This window comes from Coturnix japonica, chromosome 11 (assembly GCF_001577835.2).
Source record: "Coturnix japonica isolate 7356 chromosome 11, Coturnix japonica 2.1, whole genome shotgun sequence".
Lineage (NCBI taxonomy): Eukaryota > Metazoa > Chordata > Aves > Galliformes > Phasianidae > Coturnix > Coturnix japonica.
Window position 1 is genome coordinate 2,623,928 of NC_029526.1, and position 20,351 is coordinate 2,644,278.

The window sequence follows — 20,351 nt, forward strand, 5'->3', positions numbered from 1 at the left end:
TGCAGAGGGAGTGATGCCTGTTCTGGTACCGTGTTTTGTCTGCAGGCAGCCATTGTTTGACCTGATAAAACAAACATTTCTCAGGCAATAGTCTTAAACAGCATGATGATTAAATTCCTGCTAAGTCTTTTCTTTCAGAAAATGACCTGTCAAGGCAGAATAAATAGAAATATTGTGGCACGTTTACTCTAACAAGGAATAAGTTAAAATTTGAATAATGTTGTTGACCCAATTAATTCCTTTTTTCTTGTTTTTGCAGACTATGCTGACAACCATATCAATGAGTGCTATTGCTACAAATGGTGTTGTTCCAGGTAAGTGCAGTCTGATACTTCTCATTAGTGGAAAAAAAATGTTGCTGTGAGCTATTACCCTGGTTTATTCCAGATACATTTGGTTGAGTCAGGATAGGGAGCCTGAATTAATATCTAGTATTTCTCTTCAGTATCAGGCAAAATATTTTTTTGTTTTGTTTACCACTGTACTAATAAATAATTGATTTAATTGAAGCCTTAGAAAAGTAGATATGTACTATAGTTGTTACATTTTTATTGTTGTAGTAATTAAGAAATGACAACTTTACTCTCACATCTCTTGTTTCATAGCTGGTGGCTCCTATTTCATGATATCCAGGTCATTAGGCCCAGAGTTTGGTGGAGCAGTGGGACTTTGTTTTTACCTGGGTACAACCTTTGCAGGAGCAATGTACATTCTTGGTGCCATTGAGATTTTATTGGTGAGTAATACTGGAATAGTCATGGTTTTAAGACAGCTGGCTGACAGAAAATACTGCAGTATTCTTGTCCCATATTCACACACATATTCACAAATCAGACTGAAAGGTCTCCAACTCAGTATGGTCATTGTTGACTTTTGAAATTACACGCTCTGTGGATATCTAGAATGCAAAGCCTATTGAAACATGGATGAAAGTATAGCTAAATTAAAGACACATGATCATCATTAATAAAGTTGATTCAGTTGCCCTACTGAATTAAGGGTTATTAGCCCTCGATTTTTTTTCCTGTAAACTCAAGGACAGTTTGTGGTGAAGGGCATGCTGCAGTGATAAACATTTTTGGTATGGGAACAAGATCACTACAGTAGAATAGACAGAGTTCTGTTTCTGTGCTCCTTCAGCTTGCTTTCTTCTTATTTCAGACATATATTGTGCCACAAGCAGCAATTTTTTATCCATCCGGTGCCCATGACGCATCCAGTGCTATGCTAAACAACATGAGGGTGTATGGAACTGTATTCCTCATCTTAATGGCAGTGGTGGTCTTTGTAGGAGTGAAATATGTTAACAAATTTGCTTCCCTCTTCTTGGCCTGCGTAGTGATATCCATATTATCCATTTATGCTGGAGCTATCAAGTCCATCTTTGATCCACCCGAATTTCCGTGAGTAATATTTTTTCCTCGGTGGGGTACAGCTTTGACTACAGGTTTGGAAGATGGGATTCAATGGAAGTTTCTTAAAAGATTATTCTAATACATTGTCAAAGTTTCTTTTTTTGCGAATTATTTCAGATTATTTTTTATCTGTGTGTAGTAACAGCATGCAAAGCTCATGGAATAGAAATTCCTTGGGCTAAAATAAATATATTGTCACATTCCTTAGTAGAGCTAAGTCTTGTGAGTGTGCTAGATTGATGGAGGTTGACATTTCTCCACTTCCCATGAAGGCAATCCAGTATCTTAGCCTATGGCTATTCAGTTACTTTCAAGCAAGAATTTATGCAGTCCTCCTCAACAAGAGTGTGGCAGCTCCATTTTCCCCTGGCCAGTAAGAAATGATGCGCTGCCTTTGTGGATGGAAGCTGTGGTGGTGTGTTGCAGCTGCTCCCTCAGGAGTAGAGGGAGGTATAGTAGGTTTGATGAGTTCATGCTGAAGCTTCAGTGGAGCTTCCCCTTAATTTGAAAGCAGATGAGTTTACTGCATGAGAAGCTCTGCTCTGGAAGTATGTCCCTTGGCTTGTTAAACATGTAATGAGATTTCTTATACTCAAAGCTGAAACATAATGTGGTTGCATGTGCTTTACCAGAAATGCAAGCAGTGTTTCCTGATAGTTCTGTCAGGAGATGGGATATGGAAATAGAGGATTTGAAACTGCATAATTATTTATGTTTCAGAATGTTGCGACTGAGGAGTCTCAACCCTCAAGTGCTCCCTTCAGATGTTTAGGACCCAATGGTTATAGTAATTTACAACAGTGGCAGGGTCACAGCTGTGAAAAATAGCGTCTTTACTTCCCCTCATTACCTCTTCTGCTGTTCTTGAATGTTCTCCCTACCACTCTTCATTGGGCTGTACTCCTTTTACTGCAATAACTGGAGACTGTGCTTATCTTATATACAGGAGGCCCAGGCTCTAAGCCCTAAAGAAATGGCCTTGTGTCTTTCATTTTCCTGGCTGAAGTGCTTGAGATCTGTGAACTAATACAACTTACTAAAATAGCAGACAGAAGTAAATTTTCACCCGAGCCCTGCTTTCAGGGAGCATTTTATGGCAACAGGAAGAGAGGCTGAATAAACTTCAGTGGCAGCAAGCTGTTAATTATGTTGTATCACACTGTCTTTGGAATCATCTTTGGAGATGTGTGTTAAAAATCTTGAATGCTTGAAAACTTAGTGAGGTGAATCTCATCAGGCACTGGATTTTAGCAGTGATAAACATTCTGACAAGAACTTTTGCTTGTTGTCACTGAATTGTATCCTTCTAATTCTGAAGCTAAAATGTCAGAGATCACGTAAGTGCTGCTGCTCAGAAACTGGTTTAATGCCTTTCCAAGTATCTTCAGATATTCTTAGTATCTTCCATTCCTTCTGTTAAAATGAAAATAAAAATGTTGCTTAATGTTTCCCTTTTATTATTTAACGTAAATTTATCTTTGTTACCAAATTCATTAAATCATAATTTGATGCATCTCCCAAAATCTGTAGGAACATCCAACCTTCAAACAATACAGATGAATCCTCTTCTTCCTGCTGCCACCAGCTTTTTGAAGCTGAGAAATAACATAGAAAAATAGAGCCTCTTGAAGCTTCCATTATGTGAAAGGGGGGTGATGGGGAAAGGCAGATTTCATATTGCAGGTGCTGCATTATAATGCTGTTTTTTACATTTTCCTTCCAGAATTTGCATGTTGGGCAACAGGACTTTGATAAGAGATCAGTTTGATGTTTGTGCCAAAACCATAGTTAAGGATAATATCACCGTGGCTTCTAAGCTTTGGGAGAACTTCTGCCACAATACAAACTTAACCACTGAGAACTGTGATGAATATTTCCTACTGAACAATGTTACGGAGATAGCAGGCATTCCAGGAGCTGCTAGTGGCATTTTAAAAGGTGTGGCATAAAAATACATAACTTGTATAAAATATAGCTCCTTTTTTGCCCAGTCCTGAATGTAATATTGTTGAAAAGCTTTCAGTATTGAAACGAGTGCCAGAGAACAGATGCTGTGTGCTGGTGCTGAGCACTTAAAGCTCCAGTTAGGAAGGAACCAGTAGTCTGATTTCTAAAATGGATTCCACATTTATTAGTGAAACTTGAAATGCCAACAACATAATTTCATATGTTTTCCCCTATCTGAAGAGCAAACCAGGATATATCTAGATCTCTGGTAAATATTGCTGCAGTCGTGAGTGTGGATATAGTGGCCCATTAAAAAGACTCAGTGTATTTCTGGGGATTAAGATCGGTGCGAAGTTAAAAGAAAGTTAGATGTGGTAATTTTAGAGGTTAAAATGTGTTTAGATTTCTGTTGACCATTCATATGTATTTACTAACTTTGTTTTGTTTTTGAAAACATGAAATAGAGATGTTCTTTCCTGTAACTTGCATGTCTTAATTTGTATTGTTCAGTGAATTGCATGAATTACATTTGTGTTCTTCAGCAGTGGTTTCATTGCAATGAGAATAAATCTGATCTGAAATATGATTTTCTTTTCTGTTGTTTGGTGATGACCTTGAAGACAACTTATGGAGCAATTATTTGGAGAAAGGAGAGATACTGGAGAAAGCACATCACCCCTCTGTTGATGTAGCAGGCCAGAAGAGCAACTTTCATCTGTATGTGCTTTCGGATATATCTACTTCATTCATGGTGCTGGTCGGCATCTTCTTCCCATCAGTGACAGGTGAGAATGTTAGGAAAGGGGGCACTGTGGGTCTCTGACCTTGATCTTACATCCATAATATATTTTCAGGCATCATGGCTGGTTCAAACCGGTCAGGGGACCTCAAAGATGCACAAAAATCCATTCCTGTTGGAACGATTCTTGCTATTGTCACCACATCGTTAGTCTGTATCCTTTTAAAAGCAGCACAGTCCTAGTGCATTGCAAGTGGCTCAGATGAATGCTTGTGTGTGTGATTTGTGGAACTGCTTTCAGGTGACTAAATTATTGTGGGTATGATTGGTCTCTAACAAGAAAAAAAGTCCTTAGGCTGGAAGCATCTAAATTGCTACCCTACTGTTTTCCAACCCCCTTTTTTGTGTGTGTGTTTTGTTTTATTCTTTTAGTTGCTTTTCTTTACTGCATAATTGTAGCTTTTCAGAGTGGTTAAATACAGATACATATTTTTCTTAGGATGCAGTGGACTGATAAGGTGAGGGAAAGCTTTAACCACAGAAATGTCAGTCAGGATATCGTCAATATCTGTCAGTCAGGATCCCAGGCCACTTACCCCAGCTTCTTAGGAGCACTGACTTTTCCAGATGTTATTTCTGGAACTGACCTTGCAGTTAAGAAAAAAAGCAAACACAAAAAACAAGCAGAAAACCCCAAAAGCCAACAACAACAAAAATGCTTCCTCTGAATGTAATACCTATTAAACCAGGTCATATATGTGACCCCTTCCCTCCCAACTCTAGTGTTAGTGTCATACAGAATAATCTCGTATGTAAATGTTATGACGCCGCCCAGCGGAAAGCTTGCACATAATTTCTAGGAGAAAACAATGTTTCCTCCCTTATCGTACCTTGTGTTTTTAAATTGTGTTTCATCTAAGTTTTAGTCACCAGATCAAAGCCTTTCCTGGTGTGCTAGAGCCAAGAAAATTGAATTATCTTATACTTCCCAGTGCAGGAGTAGTAGAGTTTAATAATAAAACAAATATTCAAGGACTTATTGGTGGTGTTATGAATACCTTCAGAGATCACAACATGAGAAGGTGCCAGGGAATTATTTGCCATCTGTTCAAAATATCTTCAGACACGACAGAAGAAGCAGGAAAAAATATTTTAATATTATTTTCTGTTCTATAGTTGTAGATAAAAGTGATGTTTACATGCAAGTTGCTTCCTTAAAGGTTATCACCTTTGCTGTAACATTTCAAGCTATATTATTCTAAAAATCAAAACTTAGAACAGTAACTGTCGCTTATGTTAGAAAGTATATATGAGCAATGGGATGTTAATTTACTCACCAGTGGAAATACTGCAGTACAAATGCTGTAGGACAGAGGCAGATAGTGAACTTTTCCCAGTGCTTTCTATTTTTTATCTGCCATGTCTAAATAAATCCTGCTTCCTTAGCACGCTCTGTACTCAAGACTTCAGTTGTGTATTGTTATTTGGAGCCTGCATAGAAGGTGTAGTCCTAAGAGATAAGTAAGTAACCGTTAAGCTTTACTGCTTTAATAATGTACTTTCTTTTAGCAAGGAGTGTTGGTTTTCCCCCACCCACTATTATTTTCTGTTTTTGTGCCTTTACCTCTCAGTGACTTCTAAACCATAGTTGTGTGTTTCTCACACAGAAACCAAACTAAGAAACCCAAGCAGACATCCATAACTGGATAAAGGTTAATATTTGGTTAACTCTGCCCCTAGATTATTTATATAACATTTTTTTTTCTCTGTTAACTCAATGATGTTTGCAGTACCAGAGTCTACAAGTACTTATTTTTTTAAAACTTCTCTCACTCTGATTGTCTCATGCCTGTGGACAAACAGGGAAGTGTGGGTGAATATAATTAAGTCTGAGGGGAAAAGCAAACAAACCAAACTACCAAATAAAAACTCTAAATCTGCCTGTAGGATTGACTGATGCTGGGTTGTGCTGGGTGTTTTCAAAATCCTTTTTGTTTGTTGTTGAGAAATGCAGATCTTTCCCAAGAAAAATATGAAATCACATTCTGTCAATGAAGTAAGAGTTTTATAATAAGTAGTAAAAAAACCCAAAAACCAATAAGCTCAAATTGCTGAAATTAGCTGCGTATTAGAAGTAACTAAGATTGTTTGCTACTTTCTGTATTTCTCATGGCAGAGAATATCTGGAAGTTAATATTAAAATGACATTTTAAAACTGACCAAGAAAACTGAATGTGAGTATCAAAATACTCCTTTAAATATCAGTGTCTTGCTGTTCCTCTCTGCAGGTACGGCGATGCAGTGAACAAGAACTTGGTGGTGGGCACCCTTTCATGGCCCTCTCCGTGGGTCATTGTGATTGGGTCCTTCTTTTCTACCTGTGGAGCGGGTCTACAGAGCCTTACTGGAGCCCCCCGGTTGCTGCAGGCAATAGCGAAGGACAACATTATTCCTTTCCTCTGGGTACATGTATAAAAAATGACACTCTTTAATTAGTAACTAGCCAGAGATTTGACTTTATGCCCATGGAAGTTAGGTTTGTTTTCCCAGCATTGAAGTGAAGGTCAATATGTATACATTTTTTCCATGCTCTGTTTTCCTTTGTTAAAAACTGAAATATTTTTTAAAGGACTTTGAGTTTACATATATGGTAATTTTATGAGCATCTACATCTAATTTGATGAAGCAGAGAAAGCCGCTATAACTAACCCCACGCTTTAGATAGAGAGAAAAGCATTAAGAAAGTTATTATAGTTTCTCTGATTAGATTACCATTTTTTTGTTTTATTCTTAGGAGATATATGGAAAACATGCTTGATATCTAGTGGTGAAAGCTGAAAATGTTTCTGTTTCTTCAGGTTTTTGGTCACGGCAAAGCAAATGGTGAACCAACATGGGCTCTTCTGTTAACAGCGTTAATTGCTGAGCTGGGAATCCTTATTGCTTCCCTGGACATGGTGGCTCCCATTCTCTCAATGTAAGAAGCAGGGCAGTTACTGTAGAAAGAAACAAAAGTCTGTGGACTGAAACAGAACACAGAAAACATGTGTTCGGGTTTTATTAATTTGATTGTATGTCATAATCGTATCTTAAACTGGTAAAACAAATTTTTAATAAAACCTTTTTTATTATTTCTCTAACCTGTGGCTCTTAATATAAATCTATTTGTTTCAGTTCTGGAACGTTCTGTGAATAAAAGTGGTTTTGGTATAGGCATATTTTCTTTGGGAAAATATTATTTCCAACATANAGCCAATGTTGCAGATACATTTAGATTTGTGCAATTAGAAGTTCTAAGAACTATATACTGATCATTCAGGCTAATAAAAACTCAGTGGTAGTCATACTTTGATGATAAATCATCCATGTAATTACAGTCTGTCAATGTCTATGCTAAAAAGTGTTGTTGATGTTATTTGCTTGTTCCTGCAGGTTCTTCTTGATGTGTTACCTCTTTGTTAATCTGGCATGTGCAGTACAAACACTTCTTAGAACTCCCAACTGGCGACCTCGATTTAAATACTATCACTGGTAAGCAAATGTCCTGGCCTGTGATCTACAGCATGGCTTTGCAGGAGAATCCTCTCCATGGGAGTGGTGGACATGTTCTCTTTCTCTGAATATTGGTTTTAGACAAGGGGACATCAATGTAATATTCATAGTGAATAACACCCAGATAATTAATGGAATGAGTTTTATTCCTACAGTGGGGTACTAAAACTGTGGGAGTTGTAAGAGATCCACTGGAAGCCTTATTCAGATATTTAAAGAGCGAGATAATAATTGAAGTTAGTATTTCTTTATTCATTTGCTTTTCTATCCCACTACTCACCAGTATCTTTGCTTTTTGTTTTAGGGCTCTCTCATTTTTAGGCATGAGTATTTGCCTGGCACTGATGTTCATTTCATCTTGGTATTATGCTTTGGTAGCTATGCTAATTGCAGGAATGATTTACAAGTACATTGAATATCAAGGGTAAGTATTAACTGAATAGGAGATGGTAGGATAAAAGACTGGCTGTGTTATTTATTAACTATCTCCAGCCTGTACCACAGTTAGTGAAGGAATGGCACAGTCCAGAATGAAGTAGAGGGTTTTTCTTAGCAATATATATATATATATATATTTCATTATTTTATTGAGTCAGTACTAATCAAAAGCCACTGAAGTCTTAGGGATGTGTTTTATTAAGCTTCTGAAGATGTTTGATTACATATGTGGGTTACAGGAAGCAGAAACCCTGGCTGGGGACTTTTCCTCTCGTTTACCACATACAACTGCTACAAGCCCAAAATAGCTGAAGGCAGACTGTTAATGTCTGATTGGGTCTGGCTGTAGTGTTGCTGTATAACCTGATCTAACAAATATTGAAATGCCTGCTGTTTATGCTTGGGAAACCTCTGGAGTGGAGTGCTGATTAGGCATTAAATGCAGGAAGGTGGTGTCACACATATTTGACTGAAATATTTGCATTTTGCTCATGTGATATGCATCACACATACATGTATATATGTGCATGTGATGCAGTCTGTGCATCACAGTATTGAACTCATAAGGTAATGCTGTTTCTGTATCGTGATTGTGAATGTGTGTTCTTTACAGTGCAGAGAAGGAATGGGGTGATGGTATCCGGGGTCTTTCACTGAGTGCTGCGAGATATGCCTTGCTCAGACTGGAGGAGGGTCCTCCGCACACAAAGAACTGGAGGTACTCACTTTAGACTAGTAGAATGCACCAACTTGGTTGTCTATGTACAAATAAGGCATTAAATTGGATTCCAAGCAAGATTTTGGGGATCTTTGTGCTTGAATTTAAGTGCCTGGAGTTTATATTCAGAAGTGGAGCCTGTTAAGATTGCCAAGTGCAGAAGTCCAGAGGCCCACTATAATTTGCTGAGGGCATGAAGAAGTCACTGCTACCACTTGAAGCTTAAAAACTGGAAGAGAGGCCAACGTTTCTCCCTCTGGCTTTGTATGTTAAGCAGATTACAGAACTCTCCTCTGGGTTACGTATTGCACAACTCTTGTCAGGCTCTGAAAAGGAGGAGTAGGAATCTCCCTGAAAAAAAAAGAGAAAAAAAAGTGTCTGTAAGTTTTTTTGAACTTGCTTAATCTTGACTTAAGGGAGAGAATAATGTAATATGTAAAAATATCTTAAGGAACAAAAAGCAGAATGATAAAAACATTCATGTCTGCCAGACTTTTGGCACGAGATAGATCTGGAGGGACAGCCTTTCTCACAAAGCGTGTGCCATAATTGTGCCTTGAAAAATCAACCATGTAATAAAACACTAATGAAAATCTTTTAAGCTTAGTATGCGAATGGGTTTTATGACTGTCAAAACAGTACAATTCCCTCAGTGCCTCAAATCTGCTTTGAATCAAGAGAAATAAATTATTAATTAAAGCCTTCATAATGGAGGAGATAGAGCATTGTTCCCAGAATTAATATTCAGGCAGAATTAAAGTAATGAATGAGGCAGTTTTTCACAAGTGCCTTTGTAATTTATTAACAAAAAAATTAATTCTATTTTAATTTTCCCCAGGCCTCAGTTGCTGGTGCTTTTGAAACTTGATGAAGACTTGCATGTAAAATACCCAAGATTGTTAACGTTTGCATCCCAGCTGAAAGCTGGCAAAGGTTTGACTATCATAGGATCAGTCATCCAAGGGAACTTCTTGGAAACTTATGGAGAAGCCCAGGCTGCTGAACAGGTCAGTGCGTTGAATCAGTCCCTAGAGGAATTTCATAATCTTTCATGGCAAAAAGCATATCAATAAGACTTGCATTAAATACAGTATGAGCTGATTAGTGCTACAGCTGTTTGTTAAAGAGCTTGTAAACATTTCAGACGTCAATTTTCTTTGAGGATATAATGTTTTCTTTGAGGATATAATAAGATAAATGCTTTCTACCTATATAAGAAGCCTGACTGCATAAAACTGTCTTAATTTATAGAAAATAATTACTCTGAAAGTTTTTGTATGCTGATTAATGAGGGGAAGATGACTATTTAGTTTCTGGACATAACAAGAAATGTTACAGTGACTTTCAATTATTATAAATTAGCAAATGTACTGTGTTTCTTTCTGCATGGTCTCAAAAAGCATTAAACTTGACATCACAGGCCTGCTTTCATCTGTGTCTTATCTGCATATCGTTTTCCTCAAAGGTCTTCTGTACAGGAGCACTGTTAAAAAAGGAAAAATGAATTCATAGGCCCACAGGTCGAGCAAGTTTAATTTCTGACCAGAGGACATGGTTTTCTTGTATGGGGTGTTCATGGGATTCAAGTGGGGATTTAGTGCTTGTACATGCTAAATGAATGTAATAACAGACCAAACTACATATAGATATCAAAACTGGAAATCCAAGTGAAGATAATTAACTGTGTTTAAAAAGATTAGAAAAGGGGAAGTGGGGTAGAAACAGGTATCACCAGCTGCTGCAATTTTTATGAGTAAGAGATTATAGAACAAACCTGAAAGAAAAACTTGCTTTGTATCTTGGAAATAATTATGTTTGGAAGGGAACTTTGTGTGCTTTAGTATCAGGTATTATATGCATCCAGTGGGCATTTTTTATTCTATTTTATTAAAGACAGTGATTGAACTCAATTTTGCCTTAAAACGTGTTTTACCTGTGGTCATATGAATCAGGAATGTATTCCAATCAAATGATAGACAGAGACATGGAATTCTTCTTGCCTATGAGGTTTTTCCTTGACTGTCTTCCAGACTATTAAAAATATGATGGACATTGAGAAGGTGAAAGGATTCTGCCAAGTAGTTGTAGCCAATAAAGTTCGGGAAGGAATTGCCCACTTGATCCAGTCCTGTGGGCTTGGTGGCATGAAACATAACACTGTTGTTTTGGGATGGCCATATGGATGGAGGCAAAGTGAAGATCCAAGGTCGTGGAAGACGTTTATAGGTGGGTTTTGAAGGTTTGGTGGGACCAAAGACTGTGCACCAAGATGTTTATTACACATACATTACACACTGGGGATTTTAACTGAATCCTTGTGAAATTTAAGGTATATATATATATATATATATATATATATATATATATACACACACATACACATATACATACATACACACACACCTTATATATATATAGCTTATATATATACCTATATATATATATATATATAAAAATATATAACTCAACATGGCAATCATGATCAATAGAAGAAACAAATCTGTAAGATATATATATGGATTTATGTTACAAAGGGTGTAAATGCAGCAAGTGAGGTTAAGTTCATGAGGGAAGCAAAATCTTTCATGTGAGACCAGATGATGTGATTGAGGAGAAAGGGGAAAGTATGTCTGTGCTTTCAGGCAATGCAATAAGCAAATTTTCTGTAGATAATTTCTTACAAAACTGATTTATATTTGAAATATCATTTATTGTAGCCAAAAGGCCTACGGAAGTTCTTCAGAGATTAATTTAGCAATTAAAATTAATCTTTCTAATGAATGCTTCAAAATGATGACCTTGAGAGATACTGTTTTGGTGGCAAACTATTTTTTTTTTCCTAGATAATCTCTTTCCACAGGTATTAATCTAGCCATCTTTACTGTGGGAGCTAACACTGCCCTTCCTCTATCACTGTCATTCCCGTGTGTTGTTTCTGGTAGACCAACTACTTAACAGACAAATCAGAACATCTGCTTCTTCCTTGTGTTTAGCTTTGAAGATCACAGCCTTTATTTCAGATATGAAACAGGGCTTGTGTTCCTGTAAGTCTGTTTCATCCCAGCTGCATCATTTGTCTGATCTGTCTGTGCAAGCCTTCCAGTGTGTATTTTTCTTCATGTTATCACTAACTTTTATGGTTTGCTGACATTTGCTTAGTGAGTGTTTTTATTTTATTTATTATTATTATTATTTTTACTATAGGTGACTCTTGCAGAATTGAAGGTAACTGTTCTTTCCCCCCTTGGCAGGTACTGTTCGTTGCACAACTGCAGCCCATCTGGCTCTGCTGGTTCCCAAAAATGTGTCTTTCTATCCCAGCAACCATGAGCGTTACAATGAAGGCAACATTGATGTGTGGTGGATTGTGCACGATGGAGGCATGTTGATGCTGCTTCCTTTTCTACTCAAACAGCACAAAGTAAGGAGCTTAGAAAAAGAATGTTTGTAACCAATTACTTTGGTATGCATTGTTGTAAAGGAAAAAGACTCAGTAGTATTGCTTGCAGTGATAAACAACAGTAGTTATATTGGTAAGCTCATTTCATAAAGTACAGTTTTATTAAATCAAATATACTGAGAATTTATGTTCTCTCACCAGGTTTGGAGAAAATGCAAGATGAGAATTTTTACTGTTGCTCAGATGGATGACAACAGCATCCAGATGAAGAAGGACTTGGCTACTTTCCTCTATCAACTCCGAATAGAGGCAGAGGTGGAAGTGGTAGAAATGGTAAGGGATTTGAGCCTGTTTTTCACTTCGTGGTGGAAATGGTGTTTGATTATGACTTGAGAGCAATATCTTTTTCTTATTTCTGCAGCATAATAGTGATATTTCAGCATATACTTATGAGAGAACTCTTATGATGGAGCAGAGATCTCAGATGCTGAGGCAAATGAGGCTGACAAAAACAGAGCGGGAAAGGGAGGTATGTCATTTGTGGCTGATTACTATGGGCTGCTGAGGTGGATGACGCAGTACCTTCCTGGTAGTGTTTTATAATAGCTGCTTCTAAATTAAACTCCTGTGTTCTTAAAGCTAAAAGGAAATCAATTTAATGTAGCTTTTTATTTCCCAGAATCGCTTGTTGTTACTGGATAGCCTTGCTACACACGTTTTAGGAAAAAAAAGTGGTAGCATATAAGCTGCAAAACCAATTTGTGTGTTCCCCTTTGCAGTGTAGATGATGCTCGGTGACGTGAGGATGCAAGTCTGAACCCAGACTGGACATTGATTTTGCTTTATGTGGGGATGTCTGAGGCTTTATAGAATAACCTGTTTTCCTTCTGAAAGCTTTATTGTAGGTTGGACTGTTGGCCTTCTAAGTGTCCAGTCTTATTTCTGTGCATGCGCTTGTCCAACTTTTTGTCATTAATTTATTGTCAAACGTTGGTAGTTTCAGATCATGTCATGATGTGAGATGGAGTGTCTTGTATTGTGTAGATACAGGCATCCATTAGCCTGAATTCTGCATGGCTCACAATGATCTAAATAGTTTAAAGCTAGTTTGGTTATGTAGGATTTTTAGCTAGGGCGGGCATTTAGTATCTGAGCTGTACCAGGCACTAAATCGACAGCACGCAATATAAGATACAGTAGAACAAAAAGTCTTTCATTGCTTGGAAAGAACCATAAATGGTAAAACAAACTCTGAGTTCACCTTGTTCTTCACATGCCCTCTAGGCTCAGCTAGTAAAGGACAGACATTCAATAGCACGTCTGGAAAGCTTGTACTCAGATGAAGAAGATGAGGGGGACACTGTGCCTGAGAACATTCAGATGACCTGGACAAAAGAGAAATGTGATGCTGAGAAGCGGAACCGGGGCAGTGCTGTGGGAAGCTTTAGAGATCTCATCAGCATTAAACCGTGAGTCTTGTCAGAGTCAATGGTTTGTGCCTCCTGAAAGTCTATGCGTTTATTGTCTTTTACCTTCTAATCCTTGGTTTAGACTTGCACAGGAAACAGTGAGACCTGACTACTGAAAAGACAGCGGTTAGCCTCCTGAGAAATCTCGAACTTAGTAAACATGGCACACATTTAAGTGTGTATTTTACAATATCAAGTATTTTACTTGATACTGTCAAATTCTGAATGGGCTTTAATGTTAAAGCCTATTGTAACTTTCCTCCTGCCTCCCAAATACATTAACAAAAAGCAGTATTAAAAAACAGATTGATAATTTCATAGCTCTAACGGCAATTAATAAAAGACTGATAACTTCGCTGATCTAATGTCGAGTATAGATATTTAATACAATGAGCAAGAGGCTGTGGGGATGATGATGAGTGACTGAATAGAATATGTTCGTGATCAAAACCCTTTAAGATGGATTTACTGTTGAAAGAGCATGGACATACAGCAACCATTGTAGTGTTACTACGTGTGCACCACCTGAATAGCCAGAAGTACAGCTTGTTGTGGCTTAGTATAAAAACACGTGAATATCCTGTGATCTCCTGATGTACTGCATCTTGCGTGAAGAGTTCATCCCACCAGCTTTGCATACTTGACAAAGTTACAGATTTTTCTTGACAATAAAGCAGTGAGAAATCAAATCTGCTCTAGGGTGGAATCATAAGTAGTTCATATACTGTAGAAATTCTGCTGAAATTGGTGTTAACTACCTGTACTTTTTCCTCTTCCATGCTTTCAGAGAGTGGGAAAACTTGTAAGTTTGTTATTTAACGTAGAAGTGCCTTAAGATGGTTGAGGGAACACTTTGTTATCTCAACTAAGAGGAAGGAAAAAACAGAAAATGAGTTAGAGTTAAGCAGCCTTAGCAAAGGTTTTAAGGGGAGCAGGATGAGCTCACATAAGCAAAGTATCATTATAGTGTGTAACAAATTGTAAGTTATCCTGGCAAGTCATGGAAAAAAACAATTACAGTTCTGAACCTTTTTTCTTAAGGAAAGTGTCTCACAAAATGTGGGATCCTTCCTCAACTGCTATGATGTTATTTCTGGCAGTCTCTGGACTCTTTAAAAAACAAACAAACAAACCAACAACAAAAAACCCTTTCTCATAGTCTGCACCTTCACGTCACTCAAGAGATGCAAGTTTTAGATGTCACTTCATACAATACCAAGCCTTTAATTTTCCATTACTTTTCTAAAACTATATGTAGTTAATAACAGTGTGTTGTTTCTGGTGCTGGTTTCTTCCACACTTCCTGTAAACATAATCTGGTGCCTCTGTGTGTTGTCTGTGGCTTCCTGAAGCTGACGTGGTGAAGACAAGAGGGTGTCCTTGCTCTGTGTTAAATAAGAACTTGAAATAACAGAGGTAATTCAAAGTGGTTAGACTGCTGTTAGTATAACAAATATTAACCATACTATTATATCTTCTGTATATATAAAATACTTCTTGCAATACTAAGTATTTGGAAGAGCAGCAGGGTTACTGAAGACTTCTTAACTCATAACATATAAAACTGAATCAGGAAAACTGTGTATTCATATTCAGTCTGTCTACTAATAACTTGTTTTAATACATTAAAATGAAGAAAGAAAACAAGTGGGAAATCATGGAATCCTCACAACTGGAAATCTATTCACCTTTTTATCAGTCTATTTCTGTTGTGCTTTTGCTTTTGCAGTACCAAAATGATGATTAATTTCCTGTAGGAAGGAAACATCTCCTGAGTCAGAATTCCTAACGGATACTTTCCAGTTCTATTCTTGTGTGAACTGGCATTATTTTGTGGTGATATATTACTGGTAACTGATAGTGTGCCTATGTACAGAATTAACTGTGTGCCTGGATTCTGAAAGAGCAGGCTTGTCAGGTCATTCTGGATCTATTCCCTTCTCTCCCACAACTCTTGAATCAAGTGGCTGATCAGATTTGAAAGCACAATTGAGATTTCAAAGATGATCAGATCATAGGGAGTTTTTTTTGTTTGTTTTTTGCATATAATCAGGCAGAGAGGTTGATTGGTGTCAAACTGAAGAAAAGGTTAAAATCTTTATTAAACACTGGTAAAGTCACTCAAGCAGGCATGCATCCTGCCATTTGTAGTGTAGGAAGCTGTAACAAACCAGGCTTTTTCTGGAGATGTCAAATGCTGTTCCACACAATAAGACAAGTCCACTCACAGAGAGCATGGATGGAACACAGTGCTGCCCTCCTGTGCCTTTGTCCTGATGAATCTGAGTAAAATGGTATTCTGATACTGAGCCATGGGAGGTCTGTGCTGCTGCAGGAGGGGATCTAGAGGGAGGAGGCTGCCAAAAGTGAAGACTGTGCAATCACAAAGAGCGTGTCCCATTGGGCAAACGTGTTTTCAGCTTCCTGTGAAAGGCTGTGAATCCTCTTTATAAAATACGCTTCCTAAAAGCAGCGTAACTTCAAACCTCAGAGACCAGACTCCAGAGATCTTAAGATGGATGGACTGTCAGTATCTGAAGGACTCTGTGAAATCTTTTTAGTATTTGTGTCATTGTTTGAAGAAATGCGCTGTTTGTTGAGTTGACACTGAACAGGGTATTTAGGAGACTTAAGGTGTCTAATGCTTTTAAAGGCTTCTTGAGCATTCTGTTTTTCAGAGGCATGTTTCTAAAAGGAAGTCTAAATGTGCTTTTTCTGCAGGAACCAATCTAATGTCCGAAGGATGCACACAGCAGTGAAGCTGAATGAAGTTATTGTTAATAGATCCCATGATGCCAGACTTGTTCTCCTTAATATGCCTGGTCCTCCAAAGAACACTGATGGTGATGAGAACTGTATCCTTTCAGTCAAAGCCTAGTCCACATACAAACTTTTTCTTTAGTGTGTGTTCTTGAGGTTGTTTTGACATAAATGTCACACTGTAATAAATGACCATTTCCACTGAGTAGAGAGTACTTGCTTGGTGCCAATAGTAGTTGCTTGAAGTAAAATTTGCCATTGGTTGCACTGAAAGCTTTGTAGGTTTGAAATGAATGTTGTCTCAATTCTTATTTAACGTAATTTACCAAGGCCTTGTAAATCATGCTTGTGCAATGCAACAACACACAATTCATTTGTGGTTATTTTGCCATACAAGAAAAGAGTAAACAGTTTGACAGCACTTACCATGTTCTAGGGCAGGAGCAAAGGCTAATTCTGAAAGGCATATGGCCTGCTATATGATATGTAGTGTCATTTAAATGTTGGGACCTGAATCCAGGAATGAAGTCCGCAGTGCTGACTTCGGAGATTAATTCTCAATAGTGGATGTAGCAGATGTTCAAGGAGGCATTCACAGTAGCCAGTGCTCTGAGTTCAGGACAGTGTCTGAACTTGAGTAAGCAGGAAGTGCTGTATGAGAGGGCGTATCTCAAGCATATTCTCTCACAATGGAATTTGGAAGTTTAGCTGCTAATGCAATGCTCTGGTACAATTAAAATTCAAACCTACAGTATTTAGATACCTAGAAGGGTACTTGCACTGTGCCTCAAAGTGAGGCCAGAGCTGGGGGTTTCAGTCTGCAGAGCATCCTTGTGCTCCAGTTTTCTGCCCATAGCTTCTCTTCAGCCTTGGTTTGTACTGTCACGTTAGTAAGCCTTTCTTTGAACTGTGCCAAAAATGTGTGTATCATGAGTTGCAAATCACAGACCAAATGACTGCAGTTTTCTCCTATCTCTGGAGGGAAACTGTGGTAAGAGTTGTTACACAACAGATTGCTGGCTGAAGAAGGGATTAAAACACTCCTCCTCAGCATAAGGGTGTTTCATCCACAGCTGCTACAGCTGCAGGAGAGATTTTGAACTTGAGTCTGTGGGTAACTTTGGGTGATGCTGCTTACTCCTCCAGCATCCCTAGAGAGGCTGAGCCCTTGTGACCAAACAGCATGCGTTATTCTCAAAGAACAGCTGAGAGGGAATGTCTGTGTTTCCTGGTGCTCAGATCATTTTGCTGGGGAAGTGAGAGAGTCTTGCTTTTAAAAGAAATCCTAAAGCTTACGTTAACCCACTGTATTCCTTCCCTAACTCTGTCCAGTTGCCACCATATCTGTATCTGTTTAGAAGGATGAATGCAGGTGTGTCAAATTGACTGTAGTACAGTTTACACTTGTCTCTCACGCAGCCTCTTGCAGTGAGATATTTAATAACATAAGCATACAGAAATGTGTTCAGCCACAAGTAACATTTTTTAACTGCTGGAAAAAAATCCCATCTCCCTAAATCTGCCTGTAGGAAAATTTCTCCTGCCTTGTGTTGAACAGACTTTTTAAGTTTATACTTACTTCAGAGTTCTTGTTTTGCATTGCCTATAACATTCCAAATCCAATGTTTTACTACAGTTGTGGAAGCGGGGAGGTTAATCATTGTGCATTCTGGTTTTAACATTTCTTTGTCCTTGACTTTACTGAAACAGACATGGAGTTTCTCGAAGTCTTGACTGAGGGTCTGGAGAGAGTATTACTTGTCAGAGGAGGTGGACGAGAAGTCATCACAATTTACTCCTGATTTAGTACCAATTTCTAATGCTGGCCTACATTTACCGTATTGGTGATAACGGACATTCCAGTTTTAATTGGAGAAGAAAAAAGAGGTTTTTCTGCCTAACTTTCTCCTCATCCAGTTCCTGTTCACTGTCTTTCCGTTTGCAACATACATATCTTTTGGGGTTGCAGTATTGTTACACCATCCGATTAGCAACATAATTTAATTGTGAAGCTGCCACGTTATTCAGTTTCCGCTTTGATACTCCAGCAGTTGTGCATGTAGTTTTACCATTAAACCTATTTTTGGACAACACTGCCATGTGCAGTATTTTTAGTAACTGTATGTAAAGTTAGGACATGAAAGCCAGTTACTGTAAAAAGATTTTAAAAGCTTTTTATATTAGGTTTGGGGAATAGAATAACATTATATAACAGCTAGTTTCTGCTGAAGTTCAGCTATAAAGCATTTTCTAAGAGCACACTAAATTGTAAGAGAACTGAAAAAGTTTGGTTTTTTTTTTTTGTTTTTTTGGTTTTTTTTTTCTGGGTTTATTTCCAGAACTAAACTCTCAGTATTGGATAAGAATTTATACCTTTAATACATTTATTGATAGAGATTTAAATAAATTATGTTGATATAGTTGGAATTATGTATGTAGCTTGCTACAAATTGTGTTGCTTCTGAGACTTGAGGTTCTGTGAGGCCAGATCCCTATTTATTTTTGTATTTATTTGTCAGAAATAATGGGTACACAAGGCTGCTTAGGAATGCAGAGATCTCATCATAGATTTTGAATCATCCATTGATTGAAGGACCAGTCCTGTGCAGTTCCTCCATGCTTTAAATTTCTTGCAGGCCATCCATCAAAGTACATTGAGTATGTTGGAGTCCCATGTGTAGAGCCAAGTGTTGTGCTACACGCACAGTGATGGGATTGCACTTGCACAAGTACAAGGGACCTGCTGCTTCATTGTATGCTTTGTGTTCGTAGAGGAAAAGGAGGAAAAGATGACCTTTATTAACCAATAAGTCTCTGGAGATTTTGTCAAACCCATTGAGTTGTACTTTATGTACAGAACATTCGTATTTTTTCAATAAAATGTTGCATATACTTTGAACCTATTCTCTGTTCCGTGTGCTACAATGAATTACTTGGGAGTACTATATCTGTCTTCACCGTGCAGAATTTCTGTGGTCTGATTTCAGTGCATCTGTGAGACAGATCCTAACAGTGCAGAGGTGTTGTGTTTGCCCAGATGGCACAAGTACTGCTCTGGGGAGGTGCCGACTTAGTCTTGAAAGCCTGGTGTTGTGCTGAAGTGAGTAAGGGTTCACGGGTCTGGAGCTACTGCCTTATTAAATAGCTAAGATCTACCCTATGCCTGTAGACCATTAAACACAAATGAGCTGATATGCCCTCAGGATTTCTAGCTGTATGGGAAAGCAGTGATCCCTTACATCTGAGCATCCTCTGTGGGATGGATTAGTAGTGTGGGGAGAAAGGTCAGGGATGGCACATTTCTCTGATCCATGTGATCCAGCTGGTCAGTATGCTTAGTTCTGTCATCTCTGTTGTGATAGTGTTCCTGGTTGTTTCACTTTGTAACAGCATTTCTAAGGCAGAAATCTAGAACCAGACATTTATCTTGAATAAGAGCAATATAATAAAGTTTTTTTTTAATGTAAGAGTTTTATAGTTTAAATTCTCACTGGGAAATAAGACATACCAGATGGGAGAAGGATGATACAGTAAATGGGGTTCTCTAAGGTTATTCTATGCCATGTGGATAAAAACTAATTCAGTACTTTACGAACACTAACGATTTAGTAGGTTCTAATTAAGATATCTTTCTATGTAGAGGATTCAAGGTAAGTTCCTTCAGAAGGGGTGTGTTGATACAACCTGGAAGTAGCATGGAAAAGGTCAAGGAAGCAGACCAGCAATGAGTTAGCTATCTGAGGGTAACAGAATGATCATCTTCTGTTTCTGGCCCTGCACTAGAACTCTTTTCTTTCAAGGGGGTGAGAACGTTATGATTAAAATGCAATCAGATTTAGTTGGTACTATCTGTACAGAGCCGTATATAGTTAACTATGACTAAATCCTCTATGGCAAGCTTTTTAATAATCAG

General features: G+C 37.9%; 1 protein-coding gene across 3 annotated transcripts in view; it reads left to right on the forward strand.

Annotated features, from left to right (window-relative positions):
• The window catches only part of SLC12A4 (solute carrier family 12 member 4), a 45,532-nt gene extending 26,191 nt beyond the window's left edge, over positions 1 to 19,341 (forward strand). For 2 of the 3 annotated variants that reach the window (XM_032447008.1, XM_032447009.1), the window contains exons 5-25: positions 260 to 314; positions 606 to 736; positions 1,162 to 1,403; positions 3,139 to 3,353; positions 3,983 to 4,147; positions 4,217 to 4,315; positions 5,565 to 5,622; positions 6,390 to 6,564; positions 6,960 to 7,078; positions 7,534 to 7,632; positions 7,958 to 8,077; positions 8,705 to 8,809; positions 9,648 to 9,816; positions 10,840 to 11,035; positions 12,061 to 12,230; positions 12,411 to 12,542; positions 12,631 to 12,738; positions 13,494 to 13,678; positions 14,466 to 14,480; positions 16,400 to 16,533; positions 18,149 to 19,341. In XM_032447008.1, coding sequence (XP_032302899.1) covers positions 260 to 314; positions 606 to 736; positions 1,162 to 1,403; positions 3,139 to 3,353; positions 3,983 to 4,147; positions 4,217 to 4,315; positions 5,565 to 5,622; positions 6,390 to 6,564; positions 6,960 to 7,078; positions 7,534 to 7,632; positions 7,958 to 8,077; positions 8,705 to 8,809; positions 9,648 to 9,816; positions 10,840 to 11,035; positions 12,061 to 12,230; positions 12,411 to 12,542; positions 12,631 to 12,738; positions 13,494 to 13,678; positions 14,466 to 14,480; positions 16,400 to 16,533; positions 18,149 to 18,240 — 2,784 coding nt within the window. In that variant the 3' untranslated portion in view covers positions 18,241 to 19,341. The remainder of the gene's footprint in view (positions 1 to 259; positions 315 to 605; positions 737 to 1,161; positions 1,404 to 3,138; positions 3,354 to 3,982; positions 4,148 to 4,216; positions 4,316 to 5,564; positions 5,623 to 6,389; positions 6,565 to 6,959; positions 7,079 to 7,533; positions 7,633 to 7,957; positions 8,078 to 8,704; positions 8,810 to 9,647; positions 9,817 to 10,839; positions 11,036 to 12,060; positions 12,231 to 12,410; positions 12,543 to 12,630; positions 12,739 to 13,493; positions 13,679 to 14,465; positions 14,481 to 16,399; positions 16,534 to 18,148) is intronic. The other variant, XM_015873792.2, reaches the window with a different exon arrangement.
• The last annotated feature ends 1,010 nt before the right edge of the window (positions 19,342 to 20,351 follow it).